Source organism: Clinocottus analis, unplaced genomic scaffold, assembly GCF_023055335.1.
Source record: "Clinocottus analis isolate CAN_PGR_092001 unplaced genomic scaffold, fCliAna1.0.p SCAF_19, whole genome shotgun sequence".
Lineage (NCBI taxonomy): Eukaryota > Metazoa > Chordata > Actinopteri > Perciformes > Cottidae > Clinocottus > Clinocottus analis.
In genome coordinates, this window is record NW_027175920.1 from 7,968,398 (window position 1) to 7,987,413 (window position 19,016).

The 19,016-nt window shown below is 40.5% G+C and overlaps 2 protein-coding genes across 2 annotated transcripts; both read right to left on the reverse strand.

Moving 5' to 3' along the window:
• Positions 1-4,981: 4,981 nt before the first annotated feature.
• Positions 4,982-11,165, reverse strand: prrt2 (proline-rich transmembrane protein 2). Its single transcript, XM_068582757.1, has 5 exons — positions 10,655-11,165; positions 8,645-8,944; positions 8,145-8,440; positions 7,924-8,053; positions 4,982-6,977 (listed from the first exon to the last, which is right to left on the reverse strand). Exons 2-5 carry the CDS (start codon positions 8,877-8,879, stop codon positions 6,961-6,963), a joined length of 678 nt encoding a protein of 225 aa, XP_068438858.1. The 5' UTR covers positions 8,880-8,944; positions 10,655-11,165; the 3' UTR covers positions 4,982-6,960.
• Positions 11,166-11,298: 133 nt separating this feature from the next.
• Positions 11,299-18,755, reverse strand: kif22 (kinesin family member 22). The gene is made up of 13 exons (XM_068582729.1): positions 18,535-18,755; positions 18,019-18,216; positions 17,808-17,935; positions 17,332-17,483; positions 16,714-16,923; positions 15,990-16,386; positions 15,109-15,229; positions 14,655-14,775; positions 14,323-14,500; positions 13,647-13,741; positions 13,162-13,362; positions 12,996-13,055; positions 11,299-11,498 (listed from the first exon to the last, which is right to left on the reverse strand). The coding sequence occupies exons 2-13, from the start codon at positions 18,204-18,206 to the stop codon at positions 11,469-11,471; spliced, it is 1,881 nt and encodes a 626-aa protein (XP_068438830.1). The 5' UTR covers positions 18,207-18,216; positions 18,535-18,755; the 3' UTR covers positions 11,299-11,468.
• Between the last annotated feature and the right edge of the window lie 261 nt (positions 18,756-19,016).

Consider the following 19,016-nt stretch of genomic DNA (forward strand, 5'->3'; position numbering starts at 1 on the left):
CACAACGCATGACAAACTACTGGATGAAGGACATGGATACCTCTCGGGTGACAGGTACAGTGCTATTAGATTTGTTGATAGAGATCATGATCTGTTAGCTGGTAAACTAAAACGCTGTGGATTTAGATCAAGGGCCGTCTCACGCATGAAGCGTTGTCTTCCATGCAGAACTGAAAGGGCGTATCACGGTGGCAGCAGCACAGTAAAGGGCTTGCTTGTGGCGTAACGCAGAGAAACTGTCTGGGACCACTTCTGTATTCCAACTTTACAACTAACTTGTCATCTGCTTTACATGAAGGAAGTTTACAAATATATGCCAATGATTCTAGACGGTAACGTGCAGCAAAAAATACTTAGGAACTAGACAAAGTTGTATCTTCAGAGTTAAACTTGTCCTTTCATGGGGAGAAAATAGATAAATGGGTCCTAAACATCTCAAAATGCAAATCCATTATTCGGATCATCTATGCACCGAGTTTGCAATTCAAGGGTTAACCTATACACCAGTGGGATTAGGTTAAATTACTGGGATTATTTCTAAATAGCTGACCGTCATGGGTTAAGCACATAGACGGGATTCTTATTAAAATAGGCCGTGTCATCTCCATGGAAACCAAATGTCTTCCTTGTGCTTCAGCACACATTTCTAAGGCGAGTAGTTGAATATTTCAGTTTACATCGCCTAGGCTTTTACTCACCTGCATGGCCTTCATGAAAAAGTGTACGGAGTGTACAGAGCTGCATAGGAACAAACACAGAGAGCATCCATTATAAACTCTCATGATTACTAGTGAAGAAAAAAATCACTGGAATCGTTTTGAATGGCATTTAAAAATGCATTAGTTAAGAGGCTGATCAATAATTCAGTGTTTGACATGTATAATGTTTTGTTCCTATTCCCTGGTGGTGCCCTTGAGGCTCATTCATAGACTAATTCAAAGACTAATTAATTACAGATGACGTAAGTGAATGGTCAAGTAATGAATGTTGGGAAATATTAAATACTGCCTTTTAACAATGACACAATTAGAGGTGAAACGTAGCGTGGCACAAATGTCGTATGAAGGATGATAATGAATATGAAGTACCCTCAGGAGGATTAGCTGGTGCCATCGGCATCAGGTAATGAGGATCCTTTTAAATAGATAAAAATGTAAATGCTTCCAAATTTACAGCATCAAGTATTTTACTAATGAAGGATTAATAAGGAACTCTGTTGCTATCCATCCATCTATCTATCCATCCTTTTATTATATTTACTAATTTGAGGAAACAGACATGAAACACTATATTCAGGAAATGTAGATGTTTTTGATAAACGCCCAGAGTATATTGAGAGAGCGCCGTGCTGTGAGTGTCTGAATCAGAAGCAAACGCATGGACAGTCTCAACTTTAAACATAAGAAGGAAAACAGTTTCTGATGATTGTCCATGTTCTTGTGTATCCTGAGTGGGAGGTTGAAGTGGGAGTAAACACAGATACAGGACATTGTAATAGCCCAGGTCCATTTGGAATAAAAACAAGACTACATGAAATGGATCTAATCTTATATATTTTAAAAGCGACAGGGAGGCGGCCTGGGCTGCTCAATGACCTTAACTGAGATTACTAAGAAATGATCCATTTTCAACCTTCCTGAAGCTCATCTCAAACATTAAAAGATATAGCCACCCACTCATAAAGATGATTACTTACATTTCAAAGATCAACAGAAGTAGCAGCAACATATTAGAGAAGACTTCCCCATACAAAATAATACACAAAATAAACTCACTTTTTAATCATGCAGACAGACTCTAATAACTGTTAAATATTAGTAATTATTTTCACTTTATTTTTTAATCTAAAATTCGATGGTTAAGCAGATTTATGTGAAGCCACAGATATTTATTTAAATCAAAGCGGTGTCCTTGCTGCAGGGACGAGCACCAGGCATTACTGCTGAATGGGAAAACACATAATGGACAACAACGAGAGCTCCTCGCAGCACACTACGTCACACAATATGGACTTCAACCCCAAACATCTGTCTGATGCTCTGAAATGGATTTGGTTTTGATAAACACTGATACTATTCTTTGTTTTGTGAGAATACAAGATGTATTAGTTATTTCAGCCAATGATTATTGAGTAACTACTAATTGAGTAACTACTAAAACTACAAATATTTGCTCAAGCTGAAGTCATCTTTGCGATGCTCATCTCATAACAATAACACTGGCAGCACAGCAAACCATTCAGTACTAAAAGGTTGCTGCTGATGATGAAAGAGGAATGAAGATACCACAGAATGGAAACAGACTATGGGCATTGATATGAATATTATAGTGATACTTCACCACACAGCTTTAAATCCATGATGATTAGTGGTTGCATTACCATAAAGAGCCGATAATGAGCACATTACTGCCACCTAGCCAGGAATGGGAGGACAAGTTGAAGCTGGCATGAGTAAGTGCAGGCAGCAGAGATGTACAGTAGAAATGGGCCAAATATGAGCCTGAAGCTCACATTGTATTTCAATTAAGCTTTGTGTATATATACTCACTTATAACACAGTTCATGAGTAGATTAATAGTAAATTGCTCAGATATCCGGCCCCCCATTCCTTTCTTCACACGCTTATTAATGTAGAATTTTTGTTGCAATTATCTGTCAAGAGTGGACAATTACTTCCTTTTGAAATTGTAAAAACAGCATTTCTGTCTGGTTTTGTTTTGTAACTTAGGAGATGAACGTCATTTGGAAACACTGCATTCATACCAGGTGTTCAAACACAACATTTAAGATATGTTTGATGAATGGAGCTGAGCCATGTTAATGTTTGTACCACCAGGATTCTCCCACTTTGACAAGTCAAAAAAGCACGGTGGACTTTTTTTTAAGGACATTTTTACTTTTCTTTCAAATATAGGCACAGATGTAACAACTAATATTGATTATGGCTTCATTTCATTCCAGGAGGATTAGTAATCCCTGCCAGCTCATTAATAACATGAGCCACACTATTATGACTGAAAGATGAATAGAAACTGGAGCTGATAATTCACAGTGTTGACTGTAACAGACAGCTGTCACTGGATCCCTTCCAACGGGAGCCTTTAAACGCTTTCTTCTCTCCAAATAGAAAATTTACAACAATCCATTGAACCATAAATTCACAATCAGAATAATTTTTGTTCGGCCCCAGTTTGTTTTGCAAATCACACAGGCATTAATAGAACAGTATTGCTACAGGTCAATATATCTCATTATTTGACCGACAGGATGATCATGATGCATCCAAACGCTGCCAAGCTGACTCACAGCCTCAGTGTTTATGTGACCCAGCTGGATAATCCCTGACCCACTTACAGCATCTGGATGTGACTCCGTCTGGTATGCTGATCCTCTGCCGAGCCACAAAGCACTGTATACCTACTGGTAAATTAGCTGAGTACAAAGAAAAATATCTTTGGCTGTCAAAATGTTAACATTGGCGTGGGGAAATTTGCTGTTGTCAGACTTTGTGAATGCTGTCATATTTCTGCAAAGGTCGTTGATTTTTTTTTAAATCTCTGTGAGAAAAGGAAATGTTCCTTTATGAAAAATGTGACATGAATTCATATATATATTCATATATTCATATATATATATATATATATATATATATATATATATATATATATATATATATATATATATATATACTGAATAGTCATCTATATTTTTTATGTTTGTTATTACAACAGAGCAGTTCTCTTCACTGGGAGCTAAGCTTCTCTTTATCAAGCCCATTATCATTTCCAAACTATTTCAACAAGTCGTACTTTACTTCTTGATTCGTCAATGAATCATTTTAAGACGAACCAGTCGGAGTGAAGATGTTTTGTAGCCGCTTGTTTTAAGCACATAAAAAGAAAATAAGTAAACGCTAAAAGATTCATGAGAGTGGCATCGACTTGGAAAACAAAAAACAATATAAAATGCACCAACCCAACACATATCCTGCATCAAGAGAACACAAGCCCAAACAAATCATTGCATTTTAGCATCAAAGAACATCATATGAATGACGTGTGACAACCAACCCCGAACAGAACGTGACGAGCATCCCAACTGGATTTCATGTTCGCAGCTAAGCTAACTTTCACATGATATAGGCTAGCTAAGAAAAAGAAAAAAAATCTAACCTAACTATAGCTCTCCCTTTATTCTTTTTAATGAGTGATTGTTTTTTCTTATAAACTCATTGTGGAAAAGCCTCCAGAAGAAACATAGAAGAGCTGGATGTTTACATTTTTGGCATTAAGAACACACAAGGTCTTCTCACCTCCTGAAATGACCATGTAACTGACCTTTGAAGTGACCTCTGACTCCAATTCTGAAACTTTTAGTAACAACATTTGTAATAGCAGCCTCTAGCTACTTTCATGTTAATGTTTAATGTTAACTTTATGTTAACTTTAATTATCAAAAAAAAAAAAAATTCTGTCTTGATGTATCGCGGCAATGCTAGTTGAAATGAAAGGTATGAAGTTGTTAATGTATCAGTTAGCAATAAAATAATAATAAAATAACTAACAATAAAAACAGCCTACTTTAAAAATATATATATATTCGCAAAAATATTGCTCATTTGCTGCTCCTGTTATGAATGCACATAAATTAAATACTCAGTGGAAGCAGCAAATGGTAATAGCTCTAAGGGTTTAAAACACCTCAAAGAAAATAATGAGGTGTCTTTACTTTTGCTTTGATTTAGTTAAAGTCATCTGAGACTTCAGCACTAAATGTATTTCCTCAGCTCAATGCCTCTTCCTTCAGCATTTTGCTCTTCCTGAAAACAGCATGCGCTTTCAATCCCTTCAGCTTACGCACTATAAAAGTACGGACAACTACATTAATGTTTCCCCGGCTCATCTGCTCAACTGCAATCTCTTCTCAGTGGCTAAGCTCTCTGGATATTGCTCACTTCTGACACTTATTTCCCCCCCACAAAAAACAAATCTCTTTAATCTTTACTGTGGGTCTTTATCTCTGCAAAATACAATGAAAACACGTTGCATGCATTTTGTCTTTATTATGAATGTGCCGCAGAAGTATAATATTCCAAATGCCAGTTAATCTTTGTCATTTTCATTTTCTATTGTCAAACATTAATCAAAATCCACAGCATGCCAATAACCACAAAGATTATAGAAGCTTAGTGGTAACACAATGACTGTCAGTTTCTGTGCCTATGTTGGACCATAACTACTTTAATGCTAACTCATATCAACTATATAATTATCACAATATTGAGATTTAAATCTGCAGAATACATCAATTGTTGATTACAATTAAATTTACATATTAAGTGTGAACTGAGGATCATTACAGAAGATTTTCTCCAGGTGTGAGCTCAAGATTTCTGTATCTGTACATGATTCAAAATCCAAGGTATAATAAATAAGGAGTTGTATCCATTCTCCATGAAACCCAGTGGTTTCAGATCACAGTGAGAATCACAGGTAGATTAAGATTAGAGGTTAGTTAAGGATACATAGTAAATATAGAATCATAATAACAATGATAATGATAATATTGAATCAGATTTTAATGTAGTGCTCAGCATAGTGCTGTTCATATCTCACACCTATAAAAACCATGTTTAGACCAGTGATTTACAAATTCAAAAGACAGCATCCCACTGTGAAAACAACATGGGCACATAATTAAGGTGTTCATTGCCGTTTTAGGGATTTTTCGACGAACAAAAAAACAAAAACAATATGTTTGGTTTGAAAGTACAAGCGACCTGTGGGTGCAGACTGAGGCAAGAGCCACCAGCTTTGACTGCAATCACAAGCTATTTAATTTGTTAATCAAATATGGATTCCCGGATGCATATAATGCTACCATCATCTGTCAACCGCGGCAGAGCACTTCGAGAGCTTCACATTATGAAGTTCCGTTTCAAAATGATCTTTTACAAACATTATAAAAACAGTACATACGTATCATAATTAGCTTCACTGTAAAAGGAATGTCTTGCTACAGTGCGTTTGTTTTTTTGTGAGCATGTACCCTTCCCCGGCTCACAGTGGTCAGTGGTGTCAGCGGATATATATTAAAGTTTGCAGCAGAGCAAAAAACACTTTTCCTCTCGACAACATTGCTGTGATCATTTGGGTCTTTACAAAGCAAGGAACTTTCCTTCTACATCTTTTTTGGCACACATTTTCCTTGCAGTGATGACTGTGCCTTCTGTGCGAGACTTTCCATAATCCTTTCCAGTTTAGCACTCGTAGCTAGTCCTTCATAAGCCTATTTTACCACCCATACTCGCTCTCAAACACAAGCTGTATGGGCAGGAAAACCACGGAGAAGAGTGAGATACAAGAGGACATACTACGATTCAAAGTGTTTCTTCTCTGCGAGGGAATTGGGTGAATTTCTGCTCTTTGATTTCAATGCAACAACAAATCCCAGAGCCTCGCCATGTATCCGAGGGGATTTAACGGCAAGCTGAAGCTCTGATGTGTCCTGTCGTTGGCTGCAGGGATGGATGGACGATGGCAGACATTTTGTTGCATGTGACGCTGTAGATGGGAGGCAATCTTCCCATTTTACGTTGGGAACACCTCCACTGGTCTCCATAATCTCTCGTCCACCTTGTCTGAGTCAGTTCTGTAGGTGATGTTGGGAAGTGTTTCTCGAGAATTGTTCTGAATGTGTTGACCAGAATACGAAGGGGCAGATTAGACTACTCCCTTCTCCATCTAACAGACAACCCCCTCCCGACTTAGAGCAGCAGCATTTGCATATTTTATTTTCTTCCAATAGCAAAGAGGGATTTATATAGATTACAGAAATACAAGTAAGCACTGTATATCGGGTGAATATTTGTCACACATCCAGGTAATGACGAGGCAGTAAAGACGGTGGTGAGGGCCAGACGGTCAGTTGCCTTATCCAGTTTCATCCTGGGATGAAACTCAGGTTTTCACATTTACTAAAAAAAGAAAAGGAAGTGTATTAGTTGAAGAGCTATATATTCTGCAACTTGATATGGATGGATAGACTTTCACAGACCACAGAGGACAAGTTATGTCATGAGAAACACACTGGTTGTTGAGTCTCAGGACCCTTAAAGTTGTGTACAATTGCTCTTCCAACCATTAAGTTAACTAGGACATCTCTTGGCTTAATGAGACCCAACAGACTGCATTCAAAAGCAAGAGTACAGATAAGAAGCTGCTTGAACTGAAGTCAGAAGGCAAATAATAATTTAACTGACACTGCCCCTGCATGTATATATTTGTACATGAATTACTGTAAAACACAAATTCCAGTCCCTTTCTTTACAAATCTCTAATAAGTCATATTTGCTGATCTGTTAGCAGAATCCATTTATTTTGTGTAATAAATGTACATTTTTTTCGTGGTCATGTCAACAACTCACACACTGGCAGACATTATAGATATGAATATAAATGGTACCGGGACAGCAAGACTTCACACTTTGTACAAGCAAACAGGGGAAGGCATGCAACAGAAAGTGAATTCCACAAATCATAGACACACAGCAAACTGAGGCATGCAGTTGATTGCAGCTAGAGGCCACTCCTGCAAAGAAATAAAACATGCCCGAAAATATAGATTTGATAAAAATGCTCTGATCTTAGTAAAGGGTTGGCACAGGTCCTATAGTGTCACAGTGTCTAAAGACCTGTGCGGGCATTGCACCCAGTGTAATATTGTGCAAAATTGGGGAATAATGTCAGTGAATACAGTCAGATTGTGCTAACAGAGCAAAATATTGTACTGTGAGCAGCTGTTTGGACCAGGAGGCTCAGAGGTAGCAGCGCTATTACGACAAATTCAAGGGACAAACTCACTGCACACATGGGATGAAAAGGTGAAAATGAAGGTTTATAGATCAGATCTGGGACACTCACTCGCCAAGTTGACAATGCAGGCGATGATAATGACCGTCCCTCCTACTAGCGACACCACGGAGAGCATCTTGGCTACACGTCCCAGGCGCACGGCGCCGTCCAAGTTTCCCTGCTCAAGACTGTTCTTGGACTGAAGGAGAAGGTTGAACCATCTGTTAGCTGTGATTTGATACATGTGTCTATTAAGAGAGAAAAATACAGACAAAAGATCCGGTTCTCACCATGACGGCGTAAACAAATCCCACAATATTGATGGGCCAGACGGGGCAGAAGCAGGCCAGCACAGATAGGAGGAGGTAGTCTTTAATCTTGGTCCGGTCCAACGGTGGGTTGGTGGCGATGCTGGAGTGGCGAGAGATCGACGGCCTGGGGGAGAAGGCGGTGTAGCCGATGGAGCTCGCCCTGCTCCCCTTCCTGGTCTTGTTGTGATGGGGGTAAGAAATGGAGTGTTGCCTTCTGGGAGGAGAGCAGATGACCGGAGACGTGCACTCTGCGGATGTTGGGTGGATCCCATTACCTACACATGGGGGATGAAAAGGGAGGGGCAAATGTTTAAAACATTGGGAGGCAAATGTGTGTGTGTCTGTGTGTGTGTGTGTGTGTGTGTGTGTGCTCTGTTGTGCACTTGACTTTCTCTGGGTGAGCTGACTAAGCAGCTGTATGACCATCCCCTCCTCCACCCACCCGCTGCCTTAACTGGAGGTCAAACTCAGTCACTTACTGTTCTTCAGTTTCTCGTTGATGACTATGACGAGCTCGTCTTTGGATTTGCTGCGAGGGGGCCGTGTGCAGACCGGGCTGCTGCTGCTGCTGTGGATGAGCGGTTCTGCTCTAACCGGTGGGCATGATGGCACGGAGACGGCGGCTTGGCTCGACAGAGAGTCCTCCTGGTCCAGCAGCGACGGCTGTTCCTCCTCGGACCAAATGGCGGGGGCTGGCATCGTGTTCACAGCCATGCTGACTAGGAAAAAACTAAGCCTTTGTTGGTGGTCCAGTCCTGAGAGTGCTCCCTGTAGTTCACCTGCAGGCCAAAAAATGAGTTTAAGCATCTTTATGAACAGAAGATGCTTCCTTCCATCCCAAATTATTGTGGTAGAAAAGAGAGATTTAAAAGGGAGGAGGGAAAGATGCATCTTTCCTTTATGCTGAAGGGGTCTAACTTTTGTGGGAAATGCAGTGTTTAACTTTTTTCAAACTAAAGTTAAATGTTATTTAATTCTAAACAAATAAAAGCTTACATTATTAATAATGTACATGGCAGAATATGATTGTTTTGTTTGCAATATGAGGACAACACTTGTCTTGGCAGCAGAGTTCATTTTCCACAACAATATAAACGTTAATAGGATTAGGTTTAGAGAATCAAAACAGACCCACATCTTTGTAATTAGCAATCTAACTTAATATTTAGGGCGTGTTATTTTTCTCTGGCCAACTGTCACTCTGACCTTCACGTTGCTCTGCTTAACAGAAAGCAAATCTACAGTTAAGTTAAATGTGTCCAATAACATGTCTTTCATCATTTTTCATCGACAGTGACCGTCACAGATGTTGGTTTATTACTAAAGAATGTCTTGAATATTCAGTAACATTTGTTTTTTAAATATGTTTTTGGCCATTGCTAATGTGATATTCATGAAACACCGTATTTCATTAAAGGGAAACTCAGTCTCTTCACAGTTCTTTGGGAATACAACCAAGTATGTCAAAACAGCTTTTTTTTGTGGTTTCAGAGGGAGATGCGCAAAACCTGCATTAGCGGCATGTCTCCGACCGAACTGCCGCTGGTCGAATAGCATTGTGGGTAATGTAGGCGCAGGAAGAGGAACGTGTGAAATTAAATTAAAACATGATATGATTATTTCGCATCCGTTTTGATCAGTAAAATGGAGAGCAATGCCAAATGACTGGAGAAGACGACCCTTTTGATAATTTAACGAAAAATTGGCTCACAACAACGAAAATGCTTTGTTATTGTTGGCCAAATTAGTTTGACTAAATGTCTTGTTATTCAAAAATGTGTTGAATATCCTTTATCCCATTCAAGGGAGGTAAAAAAATTAATCAATCCAAAACGCTGGGGTTATACTTTATCAAATAGTAAATCATAAGATTCAGCCCATCCTCATAAACACACACACACACACTACATGCTGCTTTAGCAGATTTAGAGTCCGAGCTCAAGATCACCATAAGCCTCCTCACCTTGCATTACATTTATGATCATCCTTATGGCATGGAGAAATGTAAATAACTGGATTTAAGGTGAACAGAAAGCACACAGTGAAACAGCAGACCATCTCTCTCAGGTAACAATGAAAGCAGGTCACAATGACACGAAGAGTACAAAAGGCAGAAGGAGCGCAGGTTCCTTTCAAACGATAGTAGAGCAGCCATCTCCGCGCAGGTGTGTAAATACCATTATTTCACCGTGTGTACACAAGAGCTAACATGCATATGGTGGCGGGTCGTTGGGCACAGTACAAAAGACAAAAAAGACGGAGCATATGAAAATAAAAACGAGGACAAAGGAGGAATACTCTGAAACGAGTGCAAGAGGAGGGGGGTATTAATTAGCCTGCTGCTCGCCATTTGAATAGGGAAAAACAACACGTACAGCTTGCAATGGATTTTTGCACGTATTGCAAACCATGACTGGATATAAATCTAGCATTTTAAAACCAATACCAGGTGGAGAGACGGTGGTTGTATGAATATAACGCAAACTGACCTGTTTATTCCAGCGCCTCTCAACGAAGCCGGAGCGTGCCGAGTTTTGACATCGTTATCAGGTGCAATAAAAAAAGCCAAAAGAATCAGACACGACCCAACATCTCGACTACAGCCGCGTGTACGAAGTAAAATCCTACAATTTCCTTTTTATTCGATGTGAAAGCTGGAGACGCGGAGGTGTGGCGCCTCGTTCCGGCGCAGTGTGCTGGGATGGATGGAGTCTCCGGAGTCAAAGAGGAGGGGTGTGTGTGTATGTGTGTGTGTGTGTGTGTGTGTGTGTGTGTGTGTGTGTGTGTGTGTGTATGTGTGTGAGAGAGATGAAAAGTGAAAACGAGGAGGGGGAGGCTGGATTATAGCTTCCTTTTTCCCTTAACCCAAGAAAACTGCTTTTCACACCCAATATGTATCAACTGATGCTACGTCACATCATCTGGTGATAAAGACTTGTCCTTGGGTATCTGAACAAAACAAAAGTTAAACAATTAGCCCAATTAGTTTATTATTTTTTAAAACAGAAATAGGTGATGACTACCAGCCCAGACTGGGTGGTTTATTGATGAGGCGAGAAGTGCACATCGGGTAGTGGGAACGTGACCATCAGAGCGTCCTTATGGCGATGAAATAAACACGCAAAACATTCAATGACACGTGAGATGTTTATAAAAAAAAGCAGCAGTGCGCCACCAGCTGGTAACTATATGGCAACTACAAAAACATCTTAAAAAGAATCACAAAACGCTAAATGATTTGATAAAATGAGGAGAAAAGAAAAAAAACACATTCAAAAAACAATTTTAAAAAAAATGAACAGATCACGTCCCCATGGCGCTCAGGATGTTTGCCTAGTGGAATAAAGAGAGTGGATATTAGTACAGAGAGAAAACGCAAGATCGTCAGTAAAAACTGCACAATGGGCAAAAACTCGCCACCACTGTGAACGTACTATACCGGCAAGCTAGCGACTTGCTCAGTGACAACATGCTGGACTTTAGTAGTTACAATGTGTAACGTCTTCAGCATGAAACTGAACGTACAGCTGAGGCTGACGCAATTACGATATTCGTTTTGACACCATTAAGTCGTGAACCAAAATTGCTTACTCCTCCCTTTTCAAGCTTGCAGCAACGTGAGCCGCCGACCCGTTGCTCGCCTCGCGCAGAGGTCGTCTGTACCGTAAAGACACCAACGCGGTCACGCGGGTTTCCACTATTCGCCTCACGTTACTGCAGTTTCTCACGCGTGGCCTTCGGGTTCAGTAAACACGTGACAGGCTCGCTGTGACGGGTCAAGCGCACAGAAACTCAACAATTAACCCTCGTGTGGTGTTCGGGTATGTGGGACCAGATTTTATTTATTTATTAATTATTATTATTTTTTTTATAAATCAAAAGAATTTTCTGTAAAGAACATAAATCGGAAGAATTTTTCAATGACCCCACACACTGTAGGTCCTGTGTACCTTCTGATGATATACATCTAAAATTCCTGTAGATGCTTTTCATATTCATGTCTAGTGAAGTTCAGATTATGTTAGCAAGGTCAGTACAACACAGCTAGGCAGCTGTAGTTGTGTCTAGAAATGTCTGGTTTTCAAGGGAACTTTAGTCACACGCCTGCACTTCTCAACATCCACACCTGTTTATCAGTATATTGACGTTAGAGAGAAGCAGACTGGACGCTGCACGTCTCTTTCTGCGAGAAAAGATGAGAACATGGGATTTTCCTCCTGACAGGATAGAGCGAATCAGATGTTAGGAGGAGGGGAGACGAACCTGTGACGATAAACTGTGTATGAAAAGGCTCCACTTCTGTTTGTGGGGCAGTTGTTCTTTTGCCTACCTAAAAGTTGGTTGTTCAACACATTGCTTTTGCAACTGATCAAGGTGGCCAAACGATTCTCTGCTCAGAGAGCCTTGCAATTGATTTTGGAAGAGAGAAAAGCTTTTGATGATGATGATGATGTAGCGGAAGAGGTTTCAGAATGTGAGGATCACATTTATAAAAATTCAGAGTCTGACAGTGACTTTGAAGAGGATGAGATTGTGCATCAGCTAGTTCCAAAATGAAGACGAGCACCAGGACCAAGCCCGCCCATCAGCTAGCAAGTGAGGGAATATGGATGTAAAAATATGTGTGAAATTGATTGGTCTTCTTGAAATAAGATCTGGGCTGTCTGTGATGCCACTTCCTCAGCCTAATGAAGGAGCCACTCAGAAGAAGAAGAAAAAAAAAAAATCCAAGAAATGAGAGTTGTCCTGGACTGAGTCAACTTGCATGCAACATTTTTTTTTACCTCACAAAAGCACTCCTGGGACAGGAGTTCCTCACAATTAGCTTACCTTCATGAAGGTGGAAAATCTCTTTGCCGTCATCCCCTCAACTTTCATCACATCCTCCAACTGCAAATTAAAAAGGCATAATTAAAGTAATTGAAAATATACAAAGCATCACTCTGGAGGAGTTACAAAGATTAAAACCAGATGTGCGCTCAACATTTCCTCTAACCTTTATGAAGTGACCGTGGATCTCCCTGCAGCCCAGGATGAGCTTTGCCTTTTTATCACCGATCTGCTGCAGACCCTTCAGCTCCTTTAGGGTGCCCGTATTGAGCACATGCAGGATCTTCTGTCTCGAGTGCTCCAGCACAGATGCATCAAGTTGGAATTCCCAACCAGTCTCCGTAAAGTTCTCTTTACCATCTGGAGGCTGAGTGAGTGAGAGAAGAGATACATGCAGTTATACTACAATGGCATTTTACACAATTATAAAAATTGTACATGGAAAGATTTTTTTTTAACTGTCAAATTGTATACATCATGTTGTCTTATTATAGAGGAGGTTAATTTTGACCTAATAAATCTGAGATGTTGCAGCATCAGTTGAGACAAAAAAACTAAATTGAGCATAATGCACTATGTCAGCTTGTATCTGCTGCTTGCAAGTCTGCAGACTTGTCAAGCTAAGTGCACAGCCACGGCTTGAATGCTGACCTCAACCAGGTCGAAAATCTTCTTCTCTTTCTTCTTGACACAGACCGACTGTTTTTTGACAACAGTAAGCTGCTGAAGAGGCTGGAGCTGGGACACTGACAGGGAGGAAACCACACACATTTATGTTTTATTCAAGCTATGCTACACATTAGCACCCAATCTGATACAATTAAAATATTAGAACCGAGTGAGGGTATTGAAACAGTTAAAATGTCATACTTGTTTAGGGGCTAGTGAGATTTCAAAAAAGGTATTTGTCTCACTCCCAAACTGCTGAGGGCTTTAAAAATATTTCTTCCTCATCGTCATTGGATACATCTTCTGGCTTCTATATTGTAGACGGAGCTCTTGTATCACATTGCAGCTCATCAATATCTCCAGTGATTCAACATGATAGAATTAGTGGGTGACTACTCTTTAGAAAATAACGTAATGGAAGATGATTACAGAACAGGAAAAAAGGTTTTTCCAAGGTCATTTTTTCACGTAGCTCTTCCGTAGTCTCAGGCAATTTAAAGAGTAGTGTCAGATATGTTTAGTGTTGATATGGTGAATCTCTGCAAGTGTTCCCCATTAGAGGAAATGAAACTCATTTATATTTGACGGTCATCTAAAAAGTCATAAAAATTGAATTGTGTATAGTTAAGTTACATCCAAATGAACATTTCTAACCAACCTTGTAGGGGCTGGACCACAGCCTGCTGCTTTACTTTTGTGGCTGTTGAGTGTTTTCTTTGCAGAGGAGCTGTGTTGTTCTTAAAGATAGGCTCATGTTTGGCACTGGACCCCTCTCCACCCAAACGACTGAATAGCATGGCCTTGCTCTCGTACTCCTTCTGCTTCTCTTTGAGCTCCTGTAAAAATATAACAGTGGCAAGGTTGGCTATCAAATATCCATGAGCAATCTCTTACAGACAGAGACAAATGTTGTGCAGATATAAATGACTAAAACCAATCATGACAACCAGGTGGATAAACTCAAGTTTTAATGTCACAATGTGTTATCACCTGGATCTCCTTGCGTGACTGGGCTACATCTTTCAGCATGCCGAGGTTATCTTTGTCCTGGCAGTTCATCATCAGCTTCTCCAGCGCTAAAAGTCTTTCGATCACTGATGGTTCTGACGTACTGAAATAAAAAACACACACAAAACAAAAATCCAGAAAGAGAATAAGTCGACAACGAGGGATGGCAGTGTGGACAAAGCCTTTGAAATTCACTCCGAAATCAAAAGGGTGACAAGCTTCATGACAGACAGATTCATACACATGATAGCGGATGGCAGTGTTTCTATCTTTCCCAATGAGGTTGCAGAAGACACAGCAGCTGTAGCCAATGGGAGCACTGCAGAGAGAGTTGCTTTTTGCACTAGCTATAAAACTGTCCCACTGAATTAAGGCTATGGCTTGTTGAAGTTGCTATAGTGTGTGGACTTTATTTAATGCGTGTGTGATCTTTAACCTGTGAAAAGATGAAGATGGTGAGGAATCATCCTGTTCGGTTTTCCTCTTGTTTTTCTGCTTCTTCTTCGGCGGCTCAGTGCCAGACCCCCCTGCCTCACAGTCTTCTTTGGCCCGCTTCACTGGAGAAGAAGGTAGAAGGGAAATTAACAGTTTAGTATTCAGCGCAGTCAGTCAAGACCATTTGTGGGGATCTCTAGAGTGTAAAGCAATTCAGATGAAGATGGCACAGCATCAGTCAAGGCTGCCTAGCAGTGCCAGAACTATACCACACGGGATAACTGCATCATGAATATTTAAAGCAATGCTATCAAAGAAGAAAAAAAACATTGAAATAGTTAACTTCAGGTGTTAAAACAAAACATTTTAAAAAGGACATCCATCACGCTCATAAACTCTTGCCATGGCGGCCCTGCTGATACCCCGCCTCTCTACCTCCTTCTGCTGACATGGATCGTGGTTTATTCCTATTACTCATCACATGAATCATTTCTGTCATATTCATTGAATGTGTTGTAACTCTGTTACGTTAGTCATCTATTGCCTCGGTCCATCCAGGAAGAGGGAGTTTTATTTTATTTTGCCCATGAAAAAGTTCTCTACTTTATTTTTGGTTCCTGATGTGAGAGCCTGGGACAGGGATGTTTTATGTGCACAAATTGTAAATCCCTCCGAGGCAAATTTTAACTTTGGTCTATGCAAAATAAAATGAACTGTTTACTCATAGTCTCCATCCTCTCGGGTTGTAACAGAAATGCTCCTTATTGGCCTTGCAACTCATTCTGTCAGCGATTCCTTTTCTCAGCCCATTAAATGGCCTTCTATACTTCAAAGCAATCCGAATAAGAAAGGCGAGGTCGTGTCTCACTCAGTTTTACTCACCTGTCAGCACAGGCACAGCCACAGTTTCACAGGTGAAGGGCTTGTTCACAATGAGCTTGGATTTGGAGGCAAAGTTGAGTGCACTAAAAGTATCAAAATAGTATTTGTACTCGGGTGCAATATTGGTGATCATGACCGAGTGAGCCGAGCCACCCAAAGAGTCCTGTAGCAGCCGTGTCAGTTTACTGTCTCTGTAGGGCACACGGACGGCAGTGCCCGAGTTAAGCGAGTCCACCACCTTGTTGAGAGTAAAGAGAGACAGGTTGATGGCACCGCTCTCCTTCAGGCGGATGCCTTGGTTGCCAGTGCGACGGTTGTCCTCAGACCCAGCCAGGTCAATCAAGTACAGCTTCCCCGTCTGTTGTCTGTGGGGCACGGCACGCTGAGTCCGAACAACCTAGACAGTTGACAAGATTAAGATTTCAAATGGGTAATGGCACAGGTCAGACGTGACAAATGCTCGGGAGAGGGGACACAGGGAGATAAAAAAAGGTGGGACAGTTTTAGAATCTATCTATATAAATCTATATCTATAGATAGAGAGATATCTATATCTACATCCATCCATACATATGTTGCAAGTGGGAGTCTTGCAAGAGATAATTGATTTCAGCATCAGCTACCAAAACCTAACCTACTGGTAAGAAGCCACGACCTGTTGAAGATGCCGTTTGACTTAGAACAAATAGTCTTTTCTTCAACTTAATCCGAATAAATTTCAAACCTTGATGAGGAGGACAGCATGGCTACGGCTAGAGTGCTGGTTTAGTTTGGTAGAGGCTGTAGTGCGATGGAAGCTGGCAGGCACAAATTGTTTGTCAAAATCTGAGAAGCAGGAGATGGTTGTATGAGTGAGGCCAGGGATAAAGATGTTCTTGTCCTTATCCTCTCTGATTGGCAAATCCATGGAGCTAGGCGAAAGAAGATCTAGCACCTGAGAAAGACACAGATTTTGCATGTTCAAACATTAAAAAAGCACCGTACTAAAAAAACACAGATGTGGCAGTTTCTTAGAACAGAATATTAAGATTTACAAATCATTAAAAAAGGAAAAGCCAGGTGGTAGTCCGATTTGAAACACATTTGCAATACACAAAATAGCTTACAGATAAACAATGACATGGCTAAATTTGGTCGCCTTCTCTTTATTAGTAACATAAATGCCAAGATGGGCTCGCAAATGCAAAGAGATGTTGCCAGATTGCGCCAATGGCTCTGTTCAGTGTGTGCTCAACTTGGATTTTGAACTCCGGTCAAAAACCTTGTTTCACTCTTTTACAACATTAAACAATTTAACTTAGACAGAAAGCATGAAACTACCAGATCACACTACCATGTATACCTTTTCATTGTAAATTTCCAAATAAGACATGCCAATGCTATAGCCCCATCCTTCACTGTCATCTTTCGCTTTGACAAGCTTGCAGACCTCGCGAACCGATCGGGGGATCACACCTGGCTGATCTGAACTGCCCATCATGGTGTGGGTCTTACCTATAAAAGAGATTGTTAGGAGTTAGTGAGCAAAACATGTAATTTGGAAACTGAGCAATTCATATACAAAAACAGAGTTAACGTTAAGATCAAATTGTGTCTATATAAACATTATAGGGCTTAAACTTTTACCCTCTTGTCTTTTTTTATATTTATCTGTCTGTGTACACGACAAGAGCAATGTCTAACCGGAGTCAAACTCCATGGCCAATAATGCTGATTCTGTTTGGTGAACTTTTGAGACATGTTACACCTTGATTATAATACATATTCAACAAAGTAAAAACAATACAACTCAACAAAACCAATATCTCAGTGACGTACCAGCTCCTGTTGGTCCATAGGCAAAGACACAGGCATTTTGTCCATTTAGTATGTGAGGTAAAATGGACTTCACTGATGACAAGAACACTTCCTGCTGCGTAGTTTGCTCACCATGAAAAGCATCAAAACTGTTGGGACAATAATTACAGCTATCAACGAGAATACATGAACACAGAGCACAGCCAAGTGCTGAGATGCCGAGGACACTTACTGGTATTTGACTGTTTCTGTCGCGTTTCTCCAGTTGATTATTTCCAGGTTCTGCGAGTCCAGACCTTTAACACACGGACCCTCTGCTCTCTCGTCTGGGTTGCCCATAAAAGGTCGCAGACGAACCGCTACCCGAACCCTGGACGTTTTCTTATTTGCTCCATCGGACACCGCCACACGCCGAGACATGACTGACCGACTAGTAAAGAAAAAGGACACGCGTTAGATAGTCGCACAGAGCCAAGTGATCCGTTTACATGTTTACATGTGGAGCAAATTATTAACACATGTGTTTTACTGTAGATTTTAATAGAATGCAATTATGCATCAAACAAATCATTGCAGTAGTAAAATAAGTGTTCCTTTAAAAACGGTAGATCAAATAGTTTACGTCATTCTTGTTTCTCACAAATAACGCTACTTGCATAGCTAGTTAGCTAACTAATAACTGACGCTCGCTGCGATAACTAACGTCGCTGCTTCACCGAGTCTAACACTGCGCTTTGCCTGTACTTACCAATATTATGTACGGACTTCTTGTTTAAAACATCTGTTATCCAAATTTATCTTCAGGCAAAGTTGCAGAATAAGTCTTTTAACAATGGCGACCGAGCCCCCAAAACGTAACGTCAACCCTCAAACGTTAACCGAACACTTTTCAAATGAGGAGCCCTGCAACCGGAAACGACTGTTGACCAATCAGAACTCTCTCTTACAGGGGCGCCTGTTTGACGTGCAGGCGTCCTCTTTTTATGCGACTCGCTCGCGCATTGAAAATTATAGTAAAAGATCATGCATAGAAACATTTATAAATATATTTAAGCACCTGTTTAATTGAGGAGCTAACGCGAATAGTGGAGCGAAAAACATGCTTATTCAAATTTCGACCGAGACACACTCGGCCTCCCCTGTGCGACTGCGCGCTGCGCAGGAAGTAGTCCGAACAGTAGATCGCTACGACACATGCGCCGTAACGGCAGTGTGTTGTTCGCGGCGGCG